General features: G+C 41.4%; 1 protein-coding gene across 1 annotated transcript; it reads left to right on the plus strand.

Moving 5' to 3' along the window:
* The first annotated feature begins 662 nt into the window (after positions 1-662).
* On the plus strand, positions 663-12594 carry e2f4 (E2F transcription factor 4). The gene is made up of 11 exons (XM_047384130.1): positions 663-1262; positions 3563-3672; positions 4568-4729; positions 5994-6037; positions 6132-6196; positions 6289-6477; positions 8161-8212; positions 10437-10574; positions 10698-10745; positions 10863-10907; positions 12473-12594. The coding sequence occupies exons 1-11, from the start codon at positions 1098-1100 to the stop codon at positions 12586-12588; spliced, it is 1134 nt and encodes a 377-aa protein (XP_047240086.1). The 5' UTR covers positions 663-1097; the 3' UTR covers positions 12589-12594.
* Positions 12595-16854: the final 4260 nt, after the last annotated feature.

Genomic DNA, 16854 nt, shown 5'->3' on the forward strand with positions numbered 1-16854 from the left:
TTATGTAAATAAGCATAACAATAACAGCAGGTATAAAAAGGGACCCTGTGTCTCTTGGTCATCACTGCAGCCATGACCAGAAGAAAGAAGCTGAACAACAGAGGATGGTCTGAACATAACCTGACTGAGGTGGTCTTCCTCAGAACCTCCTTGTTATAAATGTCCACAGCTTGGACACGAGTTCTCTTCGAAACATACCAGCCACTTTAACCAGGTTACTGAATCTGGTTTCATTGGCCAGAGACAGACAACGATACAAAACTATTGTAAAAAAGATGACAAATTAAAAAGTCCTTAAAACGTGAGGCTGTTGTTGGACATTTTTTTCTTACTAGCAGCTAATTGTGACTGAGAGGACAAACCATTACCAGATGGGCCTGAATCTAAATGAACAGCACAGATTTTATTTATACAAAATGTAAAAAAACATGAATTATTTTCCTTCCGCTTCACAACTTTGTGTGGAGTGTCATATAAAGTCCCAATAAATGACTTTGAGGTTTATGGTTGGAACGGAACATAACGTGTTTTTCTTGTCATGCTGAGTGAAAATAGTATTATAAAATGGAGAGTTTAATATGCTTTAAATAGATCTGCCAGTTTGACGTCACTTTGCACGTTTGAGTAGAAAAGGGTGCGGGATAAAAAATAATACTCTATCAGAACGAAAAATCTATTTTCAGTCAGTAAAACGAAACTTCATAATTGTGTACTCTTCTAAGTATTTTACTGTGATGAAAGTAATGTTTAGTGAAGTATTATTTTCGGCATTCCGCGTTGTTTGGTGACCCCTCCTTGCTCAGCGGGAGTATTTTCAGACGCTCCCTCCGTGGGTTCAACCGTCCCGTCATACCTCGCGTGGCCAACGGCTCTCCACCGACTCGCTCATTGAATTACGGCTCTCAGCCTGTTCAGCTCGGGTTTACGGAATAATCTGCATAGGTCCAGGCCACGCTAACCAAACCAAAATCACCGTAACAACACCCGGGAGCTTCGGTGTCTTTCAGCGCGGTCGACGAGCTTGCTACCCCTGGGCTCGCTGACTGGATTTGGTCGGGGAAGCAGGAGGGGAAGTACGGCGGAGCTGGTCCCGAGTGATGATGGAGCTGGAGTCGGCCAGTAACAGAGGCGACCCGGGAGCTGCCGGGGACTCGCTTCAGCCGCAGACACCGAGCAGGCACGAAAAGAGCCTGGGACTGCTCACCACCAAGTTTGTGACTTTACTGCAGGAGGCGAAGGACGGAGTTCTGGACCTGAAAGCTGTGAGTCTTTGTTGTTAGCTAGCACATGTCATTCACTTTCGTTAGCCTGCTAGCCTAGCATTAGCATTAGCTGCTAGGCTCATTTGAATGAATAATGCTCTTTAGCTGATAGTTTTCGACTTTTGGTGCATTTTTATTTAGGTTTCACCCAAATCATGGTGTTTCCGTGGGATTGTCTGAGCTTTCTGAGCCGGGATCCCGGGATAAACCCAAAGTGAACTTTAAAAACACCGGGTAACTTTTCAGACTCTGCCCCCTGCAGATTCAAAGCTTGAAAACTGGGTCAGCTTTTGTCGCTCTCTCCTCAGTTAAAGCTGCTGCATCTTCACACTTGAGCAATTTTTCTTTTTCTCATTGATGAGGCCTTTGTCCCAGCAGGACATTATTTCAATAATTAGTTATCAGTAATTAATCAAAGGCGTAGAAACTAACAGTATTAACGTGGTTGGCTGTTTTTCTGTGGGAGTGCTGTTATATGAATGAACCCACTCACTGATGAATTACTTGGCTGTTATTTGTCAGTGTGTACTTTTAATTAATTAAGAGCTCATTAATCCATTAAAACACCTGGTTCTGTGTCTGAGACCTTCTTATTGCAGTTTGAAATAGTCTAGGATTCATATGAAGCTATAACCTTTAGTAAAAATATACTGGGTTACTGGATTTAAATACAAATCTAAAATAGATTTTTTTTTTTTTTTACCAAAAATCAACTATTGTTTCTTCTGCTGTTAATAATTATTTAATATAATATGCTCATAAACCATCGATGACTAAAGTTACCTTTATTTACTGTTGCTTTGATTTTCACACACAGACCTGAGCGCACATTTAGATTAATGACCAACTAAATGTATTACTAGTTTTTAAATGATGATTTTGTAAAATATGACACTAATTTGCTCTTTATAGAGTGAAACAACAAGCTTTTAATTGGCTGGTTATTGAGTCAGGTACACCTGCTCAGGTAGATCCTGCAGTTGACTGCTTAGGAGGCCCTCCTGTAGATTACTGTACTACCTGCTGTAGTTTTAGCAGTATTGCCTTGATAAGGATGAGTGGCGCTCCTTTAGTTTCCACACCATAATTATCATATTTTGGCACCAGAAATATAAAAAAAAAAAATGGAATCTGTCTTTCTTGTAAGCAAAGGAAAAGTGTAAAAGTCTACTTTCAGCTAGCTGACTGGCAGTGCACAGGGACATTGGGGTAGAGCAGCGTTCTCTTACTTTATACAGCCAGGGGAAAGTCTCTGTTCAACATGTTTTCTGGGTTCCTGTTTGAATGGATTTAAACCATTGGAACATTGTACATTCCTGTGTGTTTTGTCCTTCTGAAGCACTTTGTGACGTCTCTGTGAAACGTCAGGTGGAGGATGGAAAACGTGATTTTTTAAAAATTGTAACTTGTTGGCATACATTAATATCTATAATCAGCCATTTATAGAATTAGGTTTAGGTATTTTCTAGCTCTGAATAGGTACTGAACAATAAAACCTTCCTTCTCTGTTCTAACGTCTAAAACGCTGTCCATCCTCTTCCCTACTTCATGTGGTCTTTGCTGGATCCATATTTAAAGCCAACCACTGAAGGAATATTGAATAACAAATTTATATTGGCATTTTTATCCACATTTAAACATGGGCCCTAAAAGCAGTGAGAACTGTATAAAGTGGAGTCTGGACCATGTGTAGGAGCCCTGTTGGTAGATCTTTACATGTTCTAGTAATCACAGGTATTATGCTACTTGTTCAGCAAACAATTTGTCGGTCTCATGTTTCTGATTGGTTCAGCTGTCATAAAAGACAGATGTTAAGAAGAAATAATTGTGTTTTAGTGAGTGATAGACTGCCTTTTATATATGAAGTCACACCAGTGTCAGACTAGTGACTATAGTGAAGTAGTCAGATTGTACCAGGCAGATCAGATATGCTCCGCTTGGGATCACAAGTGTCCTGACCAGGTGAGCATTACATTGTTTACCACACCTTCTCTGACCTCAATGACCTTGTAGACAGATTGACTTGTTGGCTGCCAACACTGGTAGCTGGAGTAAAATAACACACTGTAGCTTTTCTTTATTTCTCTTTCATTCTCATTGGCAGCAGCCAAAGCAAAGTCTTATCAGGGCTCAGCCTGGTGTCTTTATCTTTTCAAACATTCACAGCATTGACAGGGAAGTACCTCAGTGTGACTGTATGAAAATATCATTTTTGGATGCAGGGTGCTGCATTTATTCTTTCTCTTTGAATCCTGAAGTGTCCTGTACCCTTCTGTGTTTTTTATTGTTTGTCTTTTCAGGCAGCAGACACCTTGGCAGTACGGCAGAAAAGACGCATTTATGATATCACTAATGTCCTGGAAGGAATCGGTCTGATTGAGAAGAAGTCTAAGAACAGTATCCAGTGGAAGTAGGTTTCCTTTTTATACAAGATTATAAAGATTGTTTCCTTTTTTGTAGCAGCAGATTTTGTTAGAAATCTAACTGATAATGTCCCTTTTCCACTGGCTCCATTTGGCCCCACTTTGCAAGCGTTTCCACGACTGTTTTTTGGTCCCTGCTCCTGAGCAGATCCGATCGGGCTGAGTCAGGACTACATGACTGCTGTTCACTGATTGGCTGTGGGACCAGGAGGAATGAGAAGGTTTTTCAAGAGGTAGTACAGGGAGAAGTTAATAATACTCAAGCGTGACGACAATCTTCAATGGTAAATGGCCTGTACTTGTATAGCGCTTTATTAAGTCCCCGGAGACCCCAAAGCGGTTCACACTACATTCAGTCATTCAGCCATTCACACACTGACGGTGGTGAGCTACATTGTAGCCACAGCTGCCCTGGGGCAGACTGACAGAAGAGAGGCTGCCAAACAATAGGAACCACCGAATCCTCTGACCACCATCAGCAGGTAAGGAGGGTGAAGTGTTTGCCAAGGACACAACGACTAAGACAGACATAGCCGGGGCTCGAACTGCTATGGTTCTGACATTTATTGACGGTCCTTCAGAGAACCAGCGTCTGCAGGAGGAGGGAGCAGGCAGAGAGCAGCTGCCCGTAATCAGACTGCCTGCATCGGATCAAACTGGAGGAAGACCCGCTGAATCCATAGAGCACGAAGATCCAACATCCAACCTAAAACTAACTTCACCGCAGTCAGAAGTCCACGGTTTTGTGCGAAGAATAGCCAAGCAACATGGAATGCACGTTCATTGCTGCTGTATTAATAATGAATCAGGGTGCTGATGCAAAGGTTTGTGATGTTATGTTCTCCTCGTCTCTGCGTGATCACGTTTGCTGATGTGTTTCAGGGGTGTTGGTCCAGGCTGCAACACCAGGGAGATAGCCGACAAGCTAATCGATCTGAAGACCGAGCTAGATGACCTGGCTCTGCGGGAGCACGAGCTGGACCAGCAGAAAGTCTGGGTCCAACAGAGTATCAAGAATGTCACAGATGACTCCGGTAACAGCCCATATCCTTCACTGCACTCAGTCTGTTTGAAGAAACGCTTTTCTGCGTTTCAGTCAGCTTGCTTTAAAGAGACAGGATTATATTTTAGGAGATTCTTTACTATATTCAATATCATTTAGACATTTTTATCATAGCCATTCAGAACAGTCTTTAGGTATGGTTCCACTTAGGGCTGCATGATTTTAGAACTTCTTGTGATGGCCAATAAATCAGAAAACATTGCAGTGATGACATCAGGTGCGCTATCTGCTTATTTTTCTCTATCCTGTCTTTCCCATCTGTGCTTCAAGTCCTGGGAAGACTTATTTAGCTTTTGTCAGATTTGGTCCTGGTTCCTGCAGTGGAAACTCATTCGGCCAGAGATGGGAATGGATTTTCCCTCGATAGGCTCTGATTTGTGATTGGCTAGTCAAACCCGTAATTTTCCTTTGTTTTTTAAATGCGTCAAAAGAAGTCCCTCCGTTTTCTGCCTGAGAGTCCATCAGCCTACGTTGATGCACTTTTTGAGTTTAGGGAAAATCCGGCGGGTTGGGGACAGATACCCCAATGAATACATGGAGATAATCATGTAATTCCTCCATTTACGGCTGGATCAAAAACTACTTCCTATGAAAGAACCTGCAGCACGTTTTTATTTCTATGTGTTGAATCAGAATTAAATGAATTATGATTTCTTTTTAGGAAATATTTCTAGTTGGACTTTTGTAGAGGACTTTCTGTAGGAATGAAGGTTGTCTGCACATATCAGTCTGTCTCATTATTCTTCTGAACTGATATTTACATTATATTATTAAAAAGTCAAGTGTATTTTCATTACTAGTCTGTGTTGAATTAAGCAGAAGCGTGGCTCCTTTAGGTCCCAGTTTTAGGGTCTCCGTTAGTCCTTCTCCAGCCCCTGACCCATGTGGATCTTCACTGTTGCACAGCAGACCTGGTCGAACTGACGCATTATTTTTTTTAAAGTGGCAAATATCACCATATTTTAGAGCCAGAAGATTCAAACAACCTGAAATTAATGCAGCTGCATTATATCAGGAAAACTGTGATCATAATGACCCACCACCACCTGTTAGCTTCAGCATCTCAGAGGCTAAAATCCACAGCAGGTGTGGCCCTTATGAGCAATGGAAATACTGTTGCTATCATGATATGATCCTGTGAAATTAAGCCTTTAGGGCCTTTTATATTAAATAACTTTAGTTTTTAGATGTGATATTTTCTCAGATATGATTGTTGCTCTGATTGGACCCTTGACATTCTCATACTATGGCGTATGTAAAGCATGAAGACCTCTGTGGGGCCTTTAAAGGTAATTCTCTCAGATACTTGGTTATGATAACATTTAATTTATTCTGTTCGGTCTCAAAGAGCACTTTTGTCTCTCATCACCTCCATTCCTCCAGGTGACACACTCCTGGCTATCCGTGCTCCGATAGGTACACAACTAGAGGTACCAGTACCAGAAATTGTGAGTAATCATATTGAATTATTGTTACATTTTAGGGTCTGAGTATGGGTCATTTTATGTTCCAGACTAACTGTGTGTGTGTGTGTGTGTAGGTTCTTAATGGACAGAGGAAGTACCAGATCCGCCTCAAGAGTACTTCAGGTCCCATTGAGGTTTTATTGGTCAACAAGGACCCCTCTAGTGCCTCTCCTGTGGTTTTGCCTGTCCCACCTCCAGATGATGTCCTTCACATCCTGCCAGCACCAACACCAACCTCCCAGCTGCCCTCTGCTGCCTTAAAGGTTCACACTCTTAGGTTTTATATGCATTTGGGAAAAAATGGTTGAAAAGCCAGTAATCCGAGCTAACCATCATCTTTTTCTGAGCTCTTCAGGCGTTGCTTACAATATAACAGGATTACAGTAGCACAGCTCTCTCCTAAACACAGGATGTTGAGCTTTTCTTTTTGCAGCAGATTTTATGCAACATAATGATAGACTTTGAGGTTTTTAGAGATTCTTCTCAGACTGCAGACCAGCCTGATGCTTTACTCTAGCAAACACAGGAAACCAGGTCCAGATGTGAACAAACTGGTGGAGAAAACTGGGTCCTGGTTTTTATTCACTGTAATCAGTGAAAGTGGGCAGAGAGTGAAAGGGAGAAGACATGCGGCAAAGGTCTCAAGGTTGGGAATTGAATCTTCAATGGCTGCTTCTCAGCTTTTAGGTTTATTGAAACTAACTGGAATGTCCCTCATCTGCAGGTCAGCAGTTACCCTCTGAAGTGGATATGAGGATCTCTAACTCTAAGCCAGTGTTTGCTCATTTCTTCCTAAAATTGGGGGCTGCATTTGTTAAAAGCAGAAAACTGTAAAAAGGAGAGTAGACTCCCTACTTTAAAAGTCTAGTAAATGCATCATGAACTGAAGTTGGATCCTTTTAGATCCAGAGCTGATGGAGTGATGCATTTTCCTTCTGTAAGCCTGAATATCTCAAAACAAAGACAGCCTCGTTGTATGGCGCCACGTTCAGAAACGTCATTGTCCTGGTTTAGAGCGTGTGTTGAACATCTGTTGGTCAAGTTTACCCTCTGAAATAAAATCTGTATGAGAAAGGATGGAACTAGAGTATGACCCTGACTCCGTTTGTCATTTAGCTTGATGCATAAACACACAATCTAAAAACTAACAGCTTAGCTGCCTGCTAAACTAAATCATTCATTTATTACATTCAGTTTTGCTACATAATGTAACACACAGCATCACCGGTTTGGACTGATGCCTGGTTCACACGGCAAGATTTTAAAATCACCTGTTGACTTTCAGAACCTGCGAGAAGGGTGGCGCTAAAAAATCATAAAAGATATAACAGGCTTGGTTCTACGGTGTGTGGGGTCCAGCCACACGGAAGCACAACACACCAATAAATCATATCGGATGTCAGACGGGAAATCTCTCAAACCCTCTCCAGATTAATCATGAGTTCAGAGTAATTCCCTTCCATGTTTCCGCTCCTGGCTTTCTTATTGGCTACACGGCACCTTCAACAGGCTGCCTGCTCGTTTGTCCTGAGGGAGCACCCCACACTGTAGGATATCGGGCCAAGACAATCCAACATGCTTAACATCCCAGATTTGAGGTTGGAGCGGTCCCGACGTTCTTCCAAGGAAACGAGATCACTCTTAACACGCCACACACAGCAGGAATATCTCTTAAGATTATCTTCAGAGCCATCACAATGACCAGGGCATGTTGGAATGGGAAGATTGGGTAAAAAACCAGGATAAAAATCCTGCCTTGTGAGCCAGACATTACTGTTTACTGCCTAAACCATGTTTGGTATATCTCAGAAAGTGAAGCTAAAAAGACTTTTCAGAACCAATATTAAATAAAATGTGATTGAATCCTCAGTAATGTTAGCTGTGTCAAATAGAGTATGCAGTACCATGATTCTGTCCTTTCTCCATCTCACCCCTTTGCCCTCTAGGTCCCAAAAACCCCTTCATCTGCAGCTACAAAACCAGCGTCTGCAGCAACAGGTAGGATGGGTCAGGATCTGGTAGCTCAGAGATGTGACGTCACTTACTCTGAATATGTTTCTTATGCAGAACCCTGTTCTATGTTAGCAATGGACAATGTTAACATTCACCACTGAAATGTTTCATTTCTTCAGATAAATATTTATATGAAACAAAGATGAACACAAACAGCAGTTTGCATGTGATGATTCTGTTTATTAAGGCAAATAAACCTGACCCAGTTTGAGAAAGTAATTGTCCTCTTTCTTAAATCATAAATGATCTCTGACTAAATGTGTTGAAAATGTTGAGTTTCATCAGAATCACCCAGATCTGAGCTGTAGAATCAAGAAATCACTTAAACAGAACCTGTATGAAGAAGGCTAACAGATCTGACAAAGCAGAACGTCATCCCCCAATTTATAGAACTGCAAGAACAGATGAGGAATAAAGTCTCTGACATCAACCAGTCTAGAAACGGTTACAGATCCATTTTACGGTGTCTGACTCCAGAGAACCACAGTGACCCATTATCCACATATGAAAACCCAGGAGGGACTGGCCTACCACAATAACTCAGAGAGATCATCAACAACTCATCCAGTAGGTCCCAGGAGACAGCATGTAAAACTCTACAGGCCTCACTGCCTCAGCTAAGGTCAGAGGTCATGATTCAACAGTAAGAAAGGCCTCCATGGGAGACGTCCAAGGTCAGAACCTCTGCTGACCCAGAAGAACACAAAGGCACGTCTCACATTTACAAAAATCATTGTGATGATCTCGGACACTTTGGGAAAATATTCTGTGGACTGATGAGATAAAAGTGGGCCTTTTTGGAAGGAGTGGGTCCAGTTACATCTGGAGTGAAACTCACAGCATTTCAGGAAACATCATACCTACATTGAAACAGCAGTGGTAGTATGATGGTCTGTGGACAGTGATCCAAAACACACCAGCAAGTCCACCTCTGAATGTCTCAAAAACAACAAAATTAAGGTTTATTTATTTATATAGCGCCAATTCACAACACATGTCGTCTCAAGGTTCTTCACAACAGTCAGGTTCATACATTCTAATTAATCGTAATCATTGAACAGTTCAGTCAGATTCAGTTATTAATTTTAATTGGATAAAAAGTGTTTCTATCTAAGGAAACCCAGCAGATTGCATCCAGTCAGTGACTTGCAGCATTCACTCCTCCTGGATGATCATGTAGAGACAGTGGACAGTCACTGGTGTTGACTTTGCAGCAATCCCTCATACTGAGCATGCATGTAGCGACAGTGGAGAGGAAAAACTCCCTTTTAACAGGAAGAAACCTCCAGCAGAACCAGAACCAGGCTCAGTGTGAGCGGCCATCTGCCATGACCCACTGGGGGTTTGAGAGAACAGAGCAGAGACACAAAGAGAACAAAGAAGCACTGATCCAGGAGTACTTTCTATGGGAAGGAAAAGTAAATGTTAATGGATGTAGCTCCTTTAGTCGTTTCATCTAGAAAGAAAGAACAGATAAACTCTGATCCAGTTTTCAAGGTTAGAGTCTGAAAGAGAGAACATAGAGTTAGTTACAGTAGAAGCTCAGTCAGTAGCCATGTCTAGGAGAGAGAAAGGGTTAAACACTAAAAGACAGGGCCATGTGGATCATCGGTAGAAGGTGAACATTAAGTTGTTGCCAGCAGAAGCTTGGACGATGTCCCTCTCCAGAAAGGTGTCACAGGTAGACACAGAGTCAGGCCAGGTGTAGCTTCTAGGAAGAGAAAAGAGAGAACAAAGTTAAAAGCTGAAATAACAGCAAATAATGCTAAATTGGAGAGTAGTAGGAGAATGTAGCAGAGAGGGTGAAAGTGGTCATTATGTCCTCCAGCAGCCTAAGCCTATAGCAGCATAACTACAGAGATAACTCAGGATAAACTAAGCCACTCTAACTATAAGCTTATAAGGATGCAAACCTACAAGGTTTTGGAGTGGTCTAGTTAAAGTTGGAAGTTAAATCTGATTGAGATTCTGTGCCATGACCTTAAACAAGTGGTTCATATAGGGAGACCCTCCAATAAATCCACAGTGATGTCAGAGATTTATCACCAGGTATCAGCTGTTGCTGGGAAAGGTGGAACCAGCTGTTACTTTGCTACAGATCCACTGGGTTCCATCCATGCTCTAGTTTAGGTGTTTATGTTGAGAACATTTTTATCAGTGTTCTCATGTTAACTTCCATTAATATTATCCCATATGTGTTTTATTTCAGAGGTGACCAGCAGCACACAGCTTCCCCCTACAACAGAAACACCTGCAGCGGTTCCTCAGCAGCTGCAGTCTTCTGCCTCTTTGGACGGATCAGCACCTTCAGCCGTGTTTGAACCCATTAAGTCAGACCCGTCTGAACGTGAGTCTTTGGGCATAAATGATTTGAGTTTCAATAATTAAGAGCCTCGATGGCGAATGTGCTGATAATTTGTTGGAAATGCTAAATGTAGACGTGTTTAAGTCTTCTGTTGTTTCTCTATAGTTTTGGACTTTCCCAAAGAACTTTCTGAAATGTTTGATCCAACTAAAGGTGCGTGGAGTGATGTTGAGCCATGAACAGCAACAGATTTGGTCTCAGTTGAATAGAAAAGCCTTCGTCTCTGAATCTGTAACAATCACTGGACATCCCTGCATTTTGTCCTTACAGAGATCATGACCGGGGACCTGTTGGAGGACTTGATGTCATCTGAAGGTACGTTTAGTTACAGACACACTCATGATGAAGATTAGGATATTCATCTTCAGGGTCCTTGGTCTACAGTCAGAAGAGTTTCAAACGTGGGTGTTTTTGTTTTTGGGTGTTGTAATGATGGGACAAAACTACAAGGCCCATGATGCAAAGCAGTAGCAGCCTTGAAGCTATTTCATTTGAGTTAAAATCCAAAGTCTTGTAGTTTTCCACTATCAGCTCCGTCATCATGGGAAAATTTATTAGTTATAGTGTCAGTTATGAAGCTGTTTGCAGTAAGAAGGTGTTAAAGTTCGGTCACCTTGGTAACAGCACTGAAATGTAAAAAAATGCTCATTTAAGCTGAGAAAGTTACATTTAATTCATAGTTATATAAAAGATACAATAGGTCTGCACACCTCACAAAATATGCCCCATTTTTGACAAATGAGTCCTTGATGAATCACACCGGAACATTGTCCTCCTTTAATGTCACCTTTGACCTTTACATATCATTTAAACATTGGCCCAATCTTCTCTGCAAAAGCTCCAAGTCTGTCAGATTGTGAGGACATCCCCTGCGCACCTTCTCAGATCACCCTACAGGTTTTCAGTCAGATTCAGGTCTGGGCTTTGATTGGACCATTCCAAAGCTTCAATCTTCTTTTGGTGAAATTATTCTTTTGGTGGTTTGGATTTACACTTTGGGTCATGTTGATGCTGAAAGATGAAGTTTATCTTGAGCCCAGGGGATCTGTGCCAAGATTTAGCGGATTTTAGACCTGTTTCCAAAGCATGATTTTGCCACCACCGTGCTTCAATGTGCTTATGGTGTTCTTATGTGATGTAGAGTTGTTTTTGTGCCAAACGTTTTGCATTTTTGGAATTATTACTAAAACATTTAACTTTTGGTTCCATCAGACCATAAAATGTTCCTCCACAAGATTTCCACAAACTTCAGACGTCATTTTGCTAAATTTATCCAGGCTTGCTTGTTTTTCTTTGTAAGAGAAGACCTCCATCTTGCCGCCCGACACCATAGAACCAGACTTGTGAAGAATAGGGGAGATTTTTATCACACGTAGTACACACCCAGAGTGTGTTGGAAATCTCTGCAGCTCCTTAAATGTTCCTGTCAGCCTCTCTGATCTTTTCTTCTTTCCTATGATCGGAGGAACTTCCTGTTGTTGCTACCATCGCAGTAGCTCCATGTTTTCGCCACTTGATGTTTCCTCACTTTCCTTAATGGTGTATTCAATCCTTGAGGATTGTTGGAAGCTGTCTGCAGACCGGGGCTTCTAACTGTGGTGGGACTAGAGGCCTTATTACTGGTTGATCAGGGGCACTTTAAATGAAGGCAGGTCTTTTAAGGTGGGGCATAATTCTGAACACAGGAACATCCCAGATCTAAAAGGGTGGTACCACCTAACCAGTTTGTTGTTTAGTTGTAAAGGTTAAAGGTGGAAAAAGAGCTGAAACTTTTCATCTTGGGCTCCTTTGTTTTACATTGTAAAATCTTGCTGTTTTCCCAGGACCTTGTGGATTTTTTACCTTCCACTGTAATATTTATGATTGCTCTTCACCCTCAGTGTTCTCGCCTCTCCTCCGCCTGTCACCTCCACCCAGCGACCATGACTACATCTATAACCTGGATGAAACAGAAGGCCTCTGTGACCTCTTTGATGTGCCAGTTCTCAACCTCTGACCCAGCCTGTCCAAAAAATGTTCACCTTTTCTTCAAGTTTCTGCACCCGTCACTGAGGGTACGAAAGACGCTGCTGCGTTGCCTCAATGAGCTGCAGCTGAGCTTAAACTAAACACGCAAACCATCCATGGACGGATTTTACTTTTGAGCTTTTCCAAGGATGTAAGAGTCAAAATTATATTTTTTGCATTGTTGTGTAGAAAGATTTACAGCAGGAGAACAAGTATTTGACACGCTGCTGATTCTGCAGGTTTTCTTACCTCCAAAACTCGTAGAAGTCTTTAATTTTTATCAGAGCTTCTCTTCAACTGTGAGACACAGAATCTAAAACAAACATCCAGAAAATCACATTGTGTGATTTCTAAGTAATTAATCAGCATTTTATTTCATGACATCAGTATTTGATACATCAGAAAAACAAAACTTAATATTTGATACAGAAACCTTGGTTTCCAATTCCAGAAATCAGATGTTTCCTGTAGTTCTTGACCAGGTTTGCACTCACTGCAGCAGGGATTTTGGACCAGTCCTCCATACAGATCTTCTCCAGATCCTTCAGGTTTCAGGGCTGTTGCTGAGCAATACGGACTTTCAGCTCCTCCAAAGGTTTTCGTTTGGGTTCAGGTCTTGAGACCGGCTAGGCCACTCCAGGACCTTGAGATGCTTCTTATGGAGCCACTCCTTAGCTGCCCTGGCTGTGTCCTTCAGGTCGTTGTCATGCTGGAAGACCCAGCCATGGCCCATCTTCAATGGCCTTACTGAGGGAAGGAGGTTCTTGGCTAAGATCTCCTGATACATGGACCCATCCATCCTCCCCTCAGGACGGTGCAGTCCTCCTGTCCCCTTTGTCTCCAAAGAATGATGTTTCCACCTCCATGCTTCACGGTAGGGATGATGTTCTTGGGGTTGTCCTCATCCTTCTTCCTCCAAACACGGCGAGTGGAGTTTAGACCAAAAAGTTTGATTTTGGTTTCATCAGACCACATGACCTTCTCCCATTCCTCCTCTGGTCCTTTTCTCTTTCTCTCGGTGGAAGACAGACGCGTTTTCTCTCCCTTCCTCCCTGCTGATCCCTGCTTCTGCTTTTTGTCTGTATTTTTCTCAGAGCCTCGCTTTGAATATCCTCCAAACTTGTAAATTATGGATTTGATCAGCTGGTCTCTCAACGTAATTGATCAAATCTTTTCAATGGGAAGACAGGGTAAAGGAGACCCTCTTGTCCAGACGGGACGTTCTTCTCTGGAAACACAACGGATTCTTGGCCGCAGTTGAAGATTGTGTTCCTGACTACGATGTCGGTCGAGGACGTAGAAGATGTCTACATATTTGGACTTTTGATAACAGGATTCCTGCTTTTTAGAGTTGGTGGTTACCTGACTTATCGAGTGATTCGCAGAACGTGGGCGGCTGTTCAAAGCTTTCCAAAGCTGCCTGCGATGTTGGATGGAGTCTGTAGAGCGATCATTGATGCCCCACGAGGTGAGATCTTGCATGGAGCTCCAGACTGAGGGAGATTCAACGTCGTCTTGAACTTCTTCCATTTCTTATCATTGCTCCAACAGTTGTTGTCTTCTCACCAAGCTGCTCAGTTGTTTTCCTGTAGTCCATCCCAGCCTGGTGCTGGTCCACTATTTTATCCCTGATGTCCTCACACAGCTCTCTGGTCTTGGTCATGGTGGAGAGGTTGGAGATGGTTTGACTGATTGTGTGGACAGCTGTCTTTTATCCAGATAATGAGTTCAAACAGGTGGAGTTAATGCAGGTAATGAGTGGAGAACAGGAGGGCTTCTTAAAGAAGAACCAACAGGTCTAAGAGAACCGGGATTCTTACTGGTTGGTAGGGGATCAAATACTGATGTCATGAAATAAAATGCTGATTAATTACTTAGAAATCACACAATGTGATTTTCTGGATGTTTGTTTTAGATTCTGTGTCTCACAGTTGAAGAGAAGCTCTGATAAAAATTAAAGACTTCTATGAGTTTTGGAGGTAAGAAAACCTGCAGAATCAGCAGCGTGTCAAATACTTGTTCTCCTGCTGTATGCTTGTTTAGTAGCTTCACTGTGTGCCTGGACGTGTGAGTGTGACTGATTTGTGTGAACGCACTTTTGTACTGAATTATCTCAGAACTTTCCAGGAAATGAAAGGAGAACTATGTTTTCGATCAGGTCCGGAGTCGGATTGCTTAAGTCCAAACACAGCTGGTCCTCATTGTACATAAAGAATATATATTTTGTAATACCAGCACACAAAACTATTGTTTCATTACTTAATGCAATTGTATAACAAAGTGACATTTTGCAAACTATTTCCTGTCCCAAATAATTATGCAGTTTTGTCTGACTTCAGCATGGTGTCCATTTAGTGGATCGATACCAGTCCTTCCAGTGTTACCATTTTAACTGGTCTAATTCTGTCAAGTTAAAAATAATCTCTTTACCTTTTATGATTTTCAAAAGAATAGTTTTTAACCAGTCAGTCCCCTGATTAGGGAATGAGCCGAACCGTCACAAACTGACTTCAGAAAACAAAAATGAATAGTAATAGTTTTTTAGTTGTGCACATTGCAGGTTTTTATTGACTCTGGTTTAACCTTTAGTTGTTTGAGGTCAAAGGAGCAACGTTCACCCCTTCCTTTCCAGGAAAAGTGTTTAGAGACCATCCTCCTAACTGTCTGTAAAATAAAATGTAAACTCATGTTTTCTGTTTATCATAGATGCCCTCCTTTTAATCTTTGTATCTATATGTGGTAGTCATCCACACTTGGTTTTTGTTTTAAATTTTGATCTCCTAGCTCCACTTGTTCTCTCTGTGCAGAAGATGAATAATTAAGAAATGTCCCATTTTGTCCTGACTGGTGTATATAAATTATTTCCTGTGTATAAAACACCGCCTGTAGAGAATAGCTTTTATTTTTGATATTTTACTCCAGAACTAACTATGGATCCTTCTCTAAAGACATACATCAGTACAGCCTTTCTGATTGGACAGATCAGGGTTGTGAGCGGTTGGCTGAGCTCAGCTATGCTGAGTTAAATGGACCCTGCAGGCTGTTTTTTTTTTTTTTTACTGGCTCAGAGTCGGGGCCGGTTGTGGGTCCTGTTTGTTTGGTTTCTAAAGATGCATTTATTAATAAAGAGCCAAGTTTGTTCAGTTCATTTACTTTTATTTTGAGTCCAGTTAAATCTACATTCAATTCAAATCAGTCCAGTTCCATCCACTACAATTCAATCATTAAGTCAGATCCATTTAAATCCAGTTCAATCCAAATTCTAATATCAGACGGATGTCTTTAGTTGATCATTTAATGTCCTTTCTATGTGACAGAGAAACAAACAGGGTACACTACTAGTTAATTGGCAGAAATGGCTCGGTTAGTGGATCTATCTAGGAAAAAAATGAACAGGTGTTTGCCCAGGGGAACTTTCTACGGTAAAGAGACTCGGACTACTCGTTAATGGCACTGTTGGGAACAGGCAACACTGGGGCAGGACTCCTTTCTAAAGAGAAATGTACAGTTCATATTAGGGAGGAGCGATATGAACAATGTACCATGATATTTTGTGGTAATGATAAATGTGGTGATAAACTATTTTATTTCTTTTCAGTGTTTATAGGGAACTGGCTGTGCCTGCTGTTACATCACTAATATCCCTTCAAACAAATAGTGACCCTGAAAAACATCCTATTTGAAGAAAGCTTCTTCAGGACAAAACTTGCATTAAAAAAGTGCGATTTTCATCACCGAACATCTCACAGGGACGACATTTGATCATATTCTCAATTTTACAATAGATTAAACATTGAACAACACATGGTGCAAACAGTGGCGAAAACACTAAAAGTAACTAAACATTACAGCCAGTTTTTGGAGTTTTTAAATATTCATTGGAATTTATAGATGTTACAATAATTCAAAATTCTTATAAGAAATATTCACAATAATAAACATGAGAAATGGCCTTCCCTGGTACATAGTAGCACTAGCTGTTGTGACGGTTTTGTCTAGGAAAATGAAACAACTGAACACTGATCCTGGAGTACTTTCTGTAAGAAAATTAGTTTTGTTTACATAATAGAATACATATAAAGTCATTAATACGAAACAGCACATTGTAGATATTTAACTGGACCAATGGCTCTGTCCAGGAAAATTATACAATTAAAAGCAATAAAAAAGTCAAATAATAAAATGTGTGCGTCTAAATCTGTAGTTTTCTGGTCCTCGACAGGAGGAGCCCCTCTGAATGGTGTCAGGTAGCAGA

The sequence above is a fragment of the Girardinichthys multiradiatus genome, chromosome 2 (genome assembly GCF_021462225.1).
Source record: "Girardinichthys multiradiatus isolate DD_20200921_A chromosome 2, DD_fGirMul_XY1, whole genome shotgun sequence".
NCBI lineage: Eukaryota > Metazoa > Chordata > Actinopteri > Cyprinodontiformes > Goodeidae > Girardinichthys > Girardinichthys multiradiatus.

What these genes read in the sequence shown, in the direction of transcription:
- e2f4 (XM_047384130.1), top strand. Translation starts at nt 1,098, where the DNA reads ATGATGGAGCTGGAGTCGGCCAGTAACAGAGGCGACCCGGGAGCTGCC. An exon ending in AGGTACCAGTACCAGAAATT is followed by an intron (nt 6,197 to 6,288) that starts GTGAGTAATCAT and finishes GTGTGTGTGTAG; the next exon opens with GTTCTTAATGGACAGAGGAA. An exon ending in ACCAGCGTCTGCAGCAACAG is followed by an intron (nt 8,213 to 10,436) that starts GTAGGATGGGTC and finishes GTTTTATTTCAG; the next exon opens with AGGTGACCAGCAGCACACAG.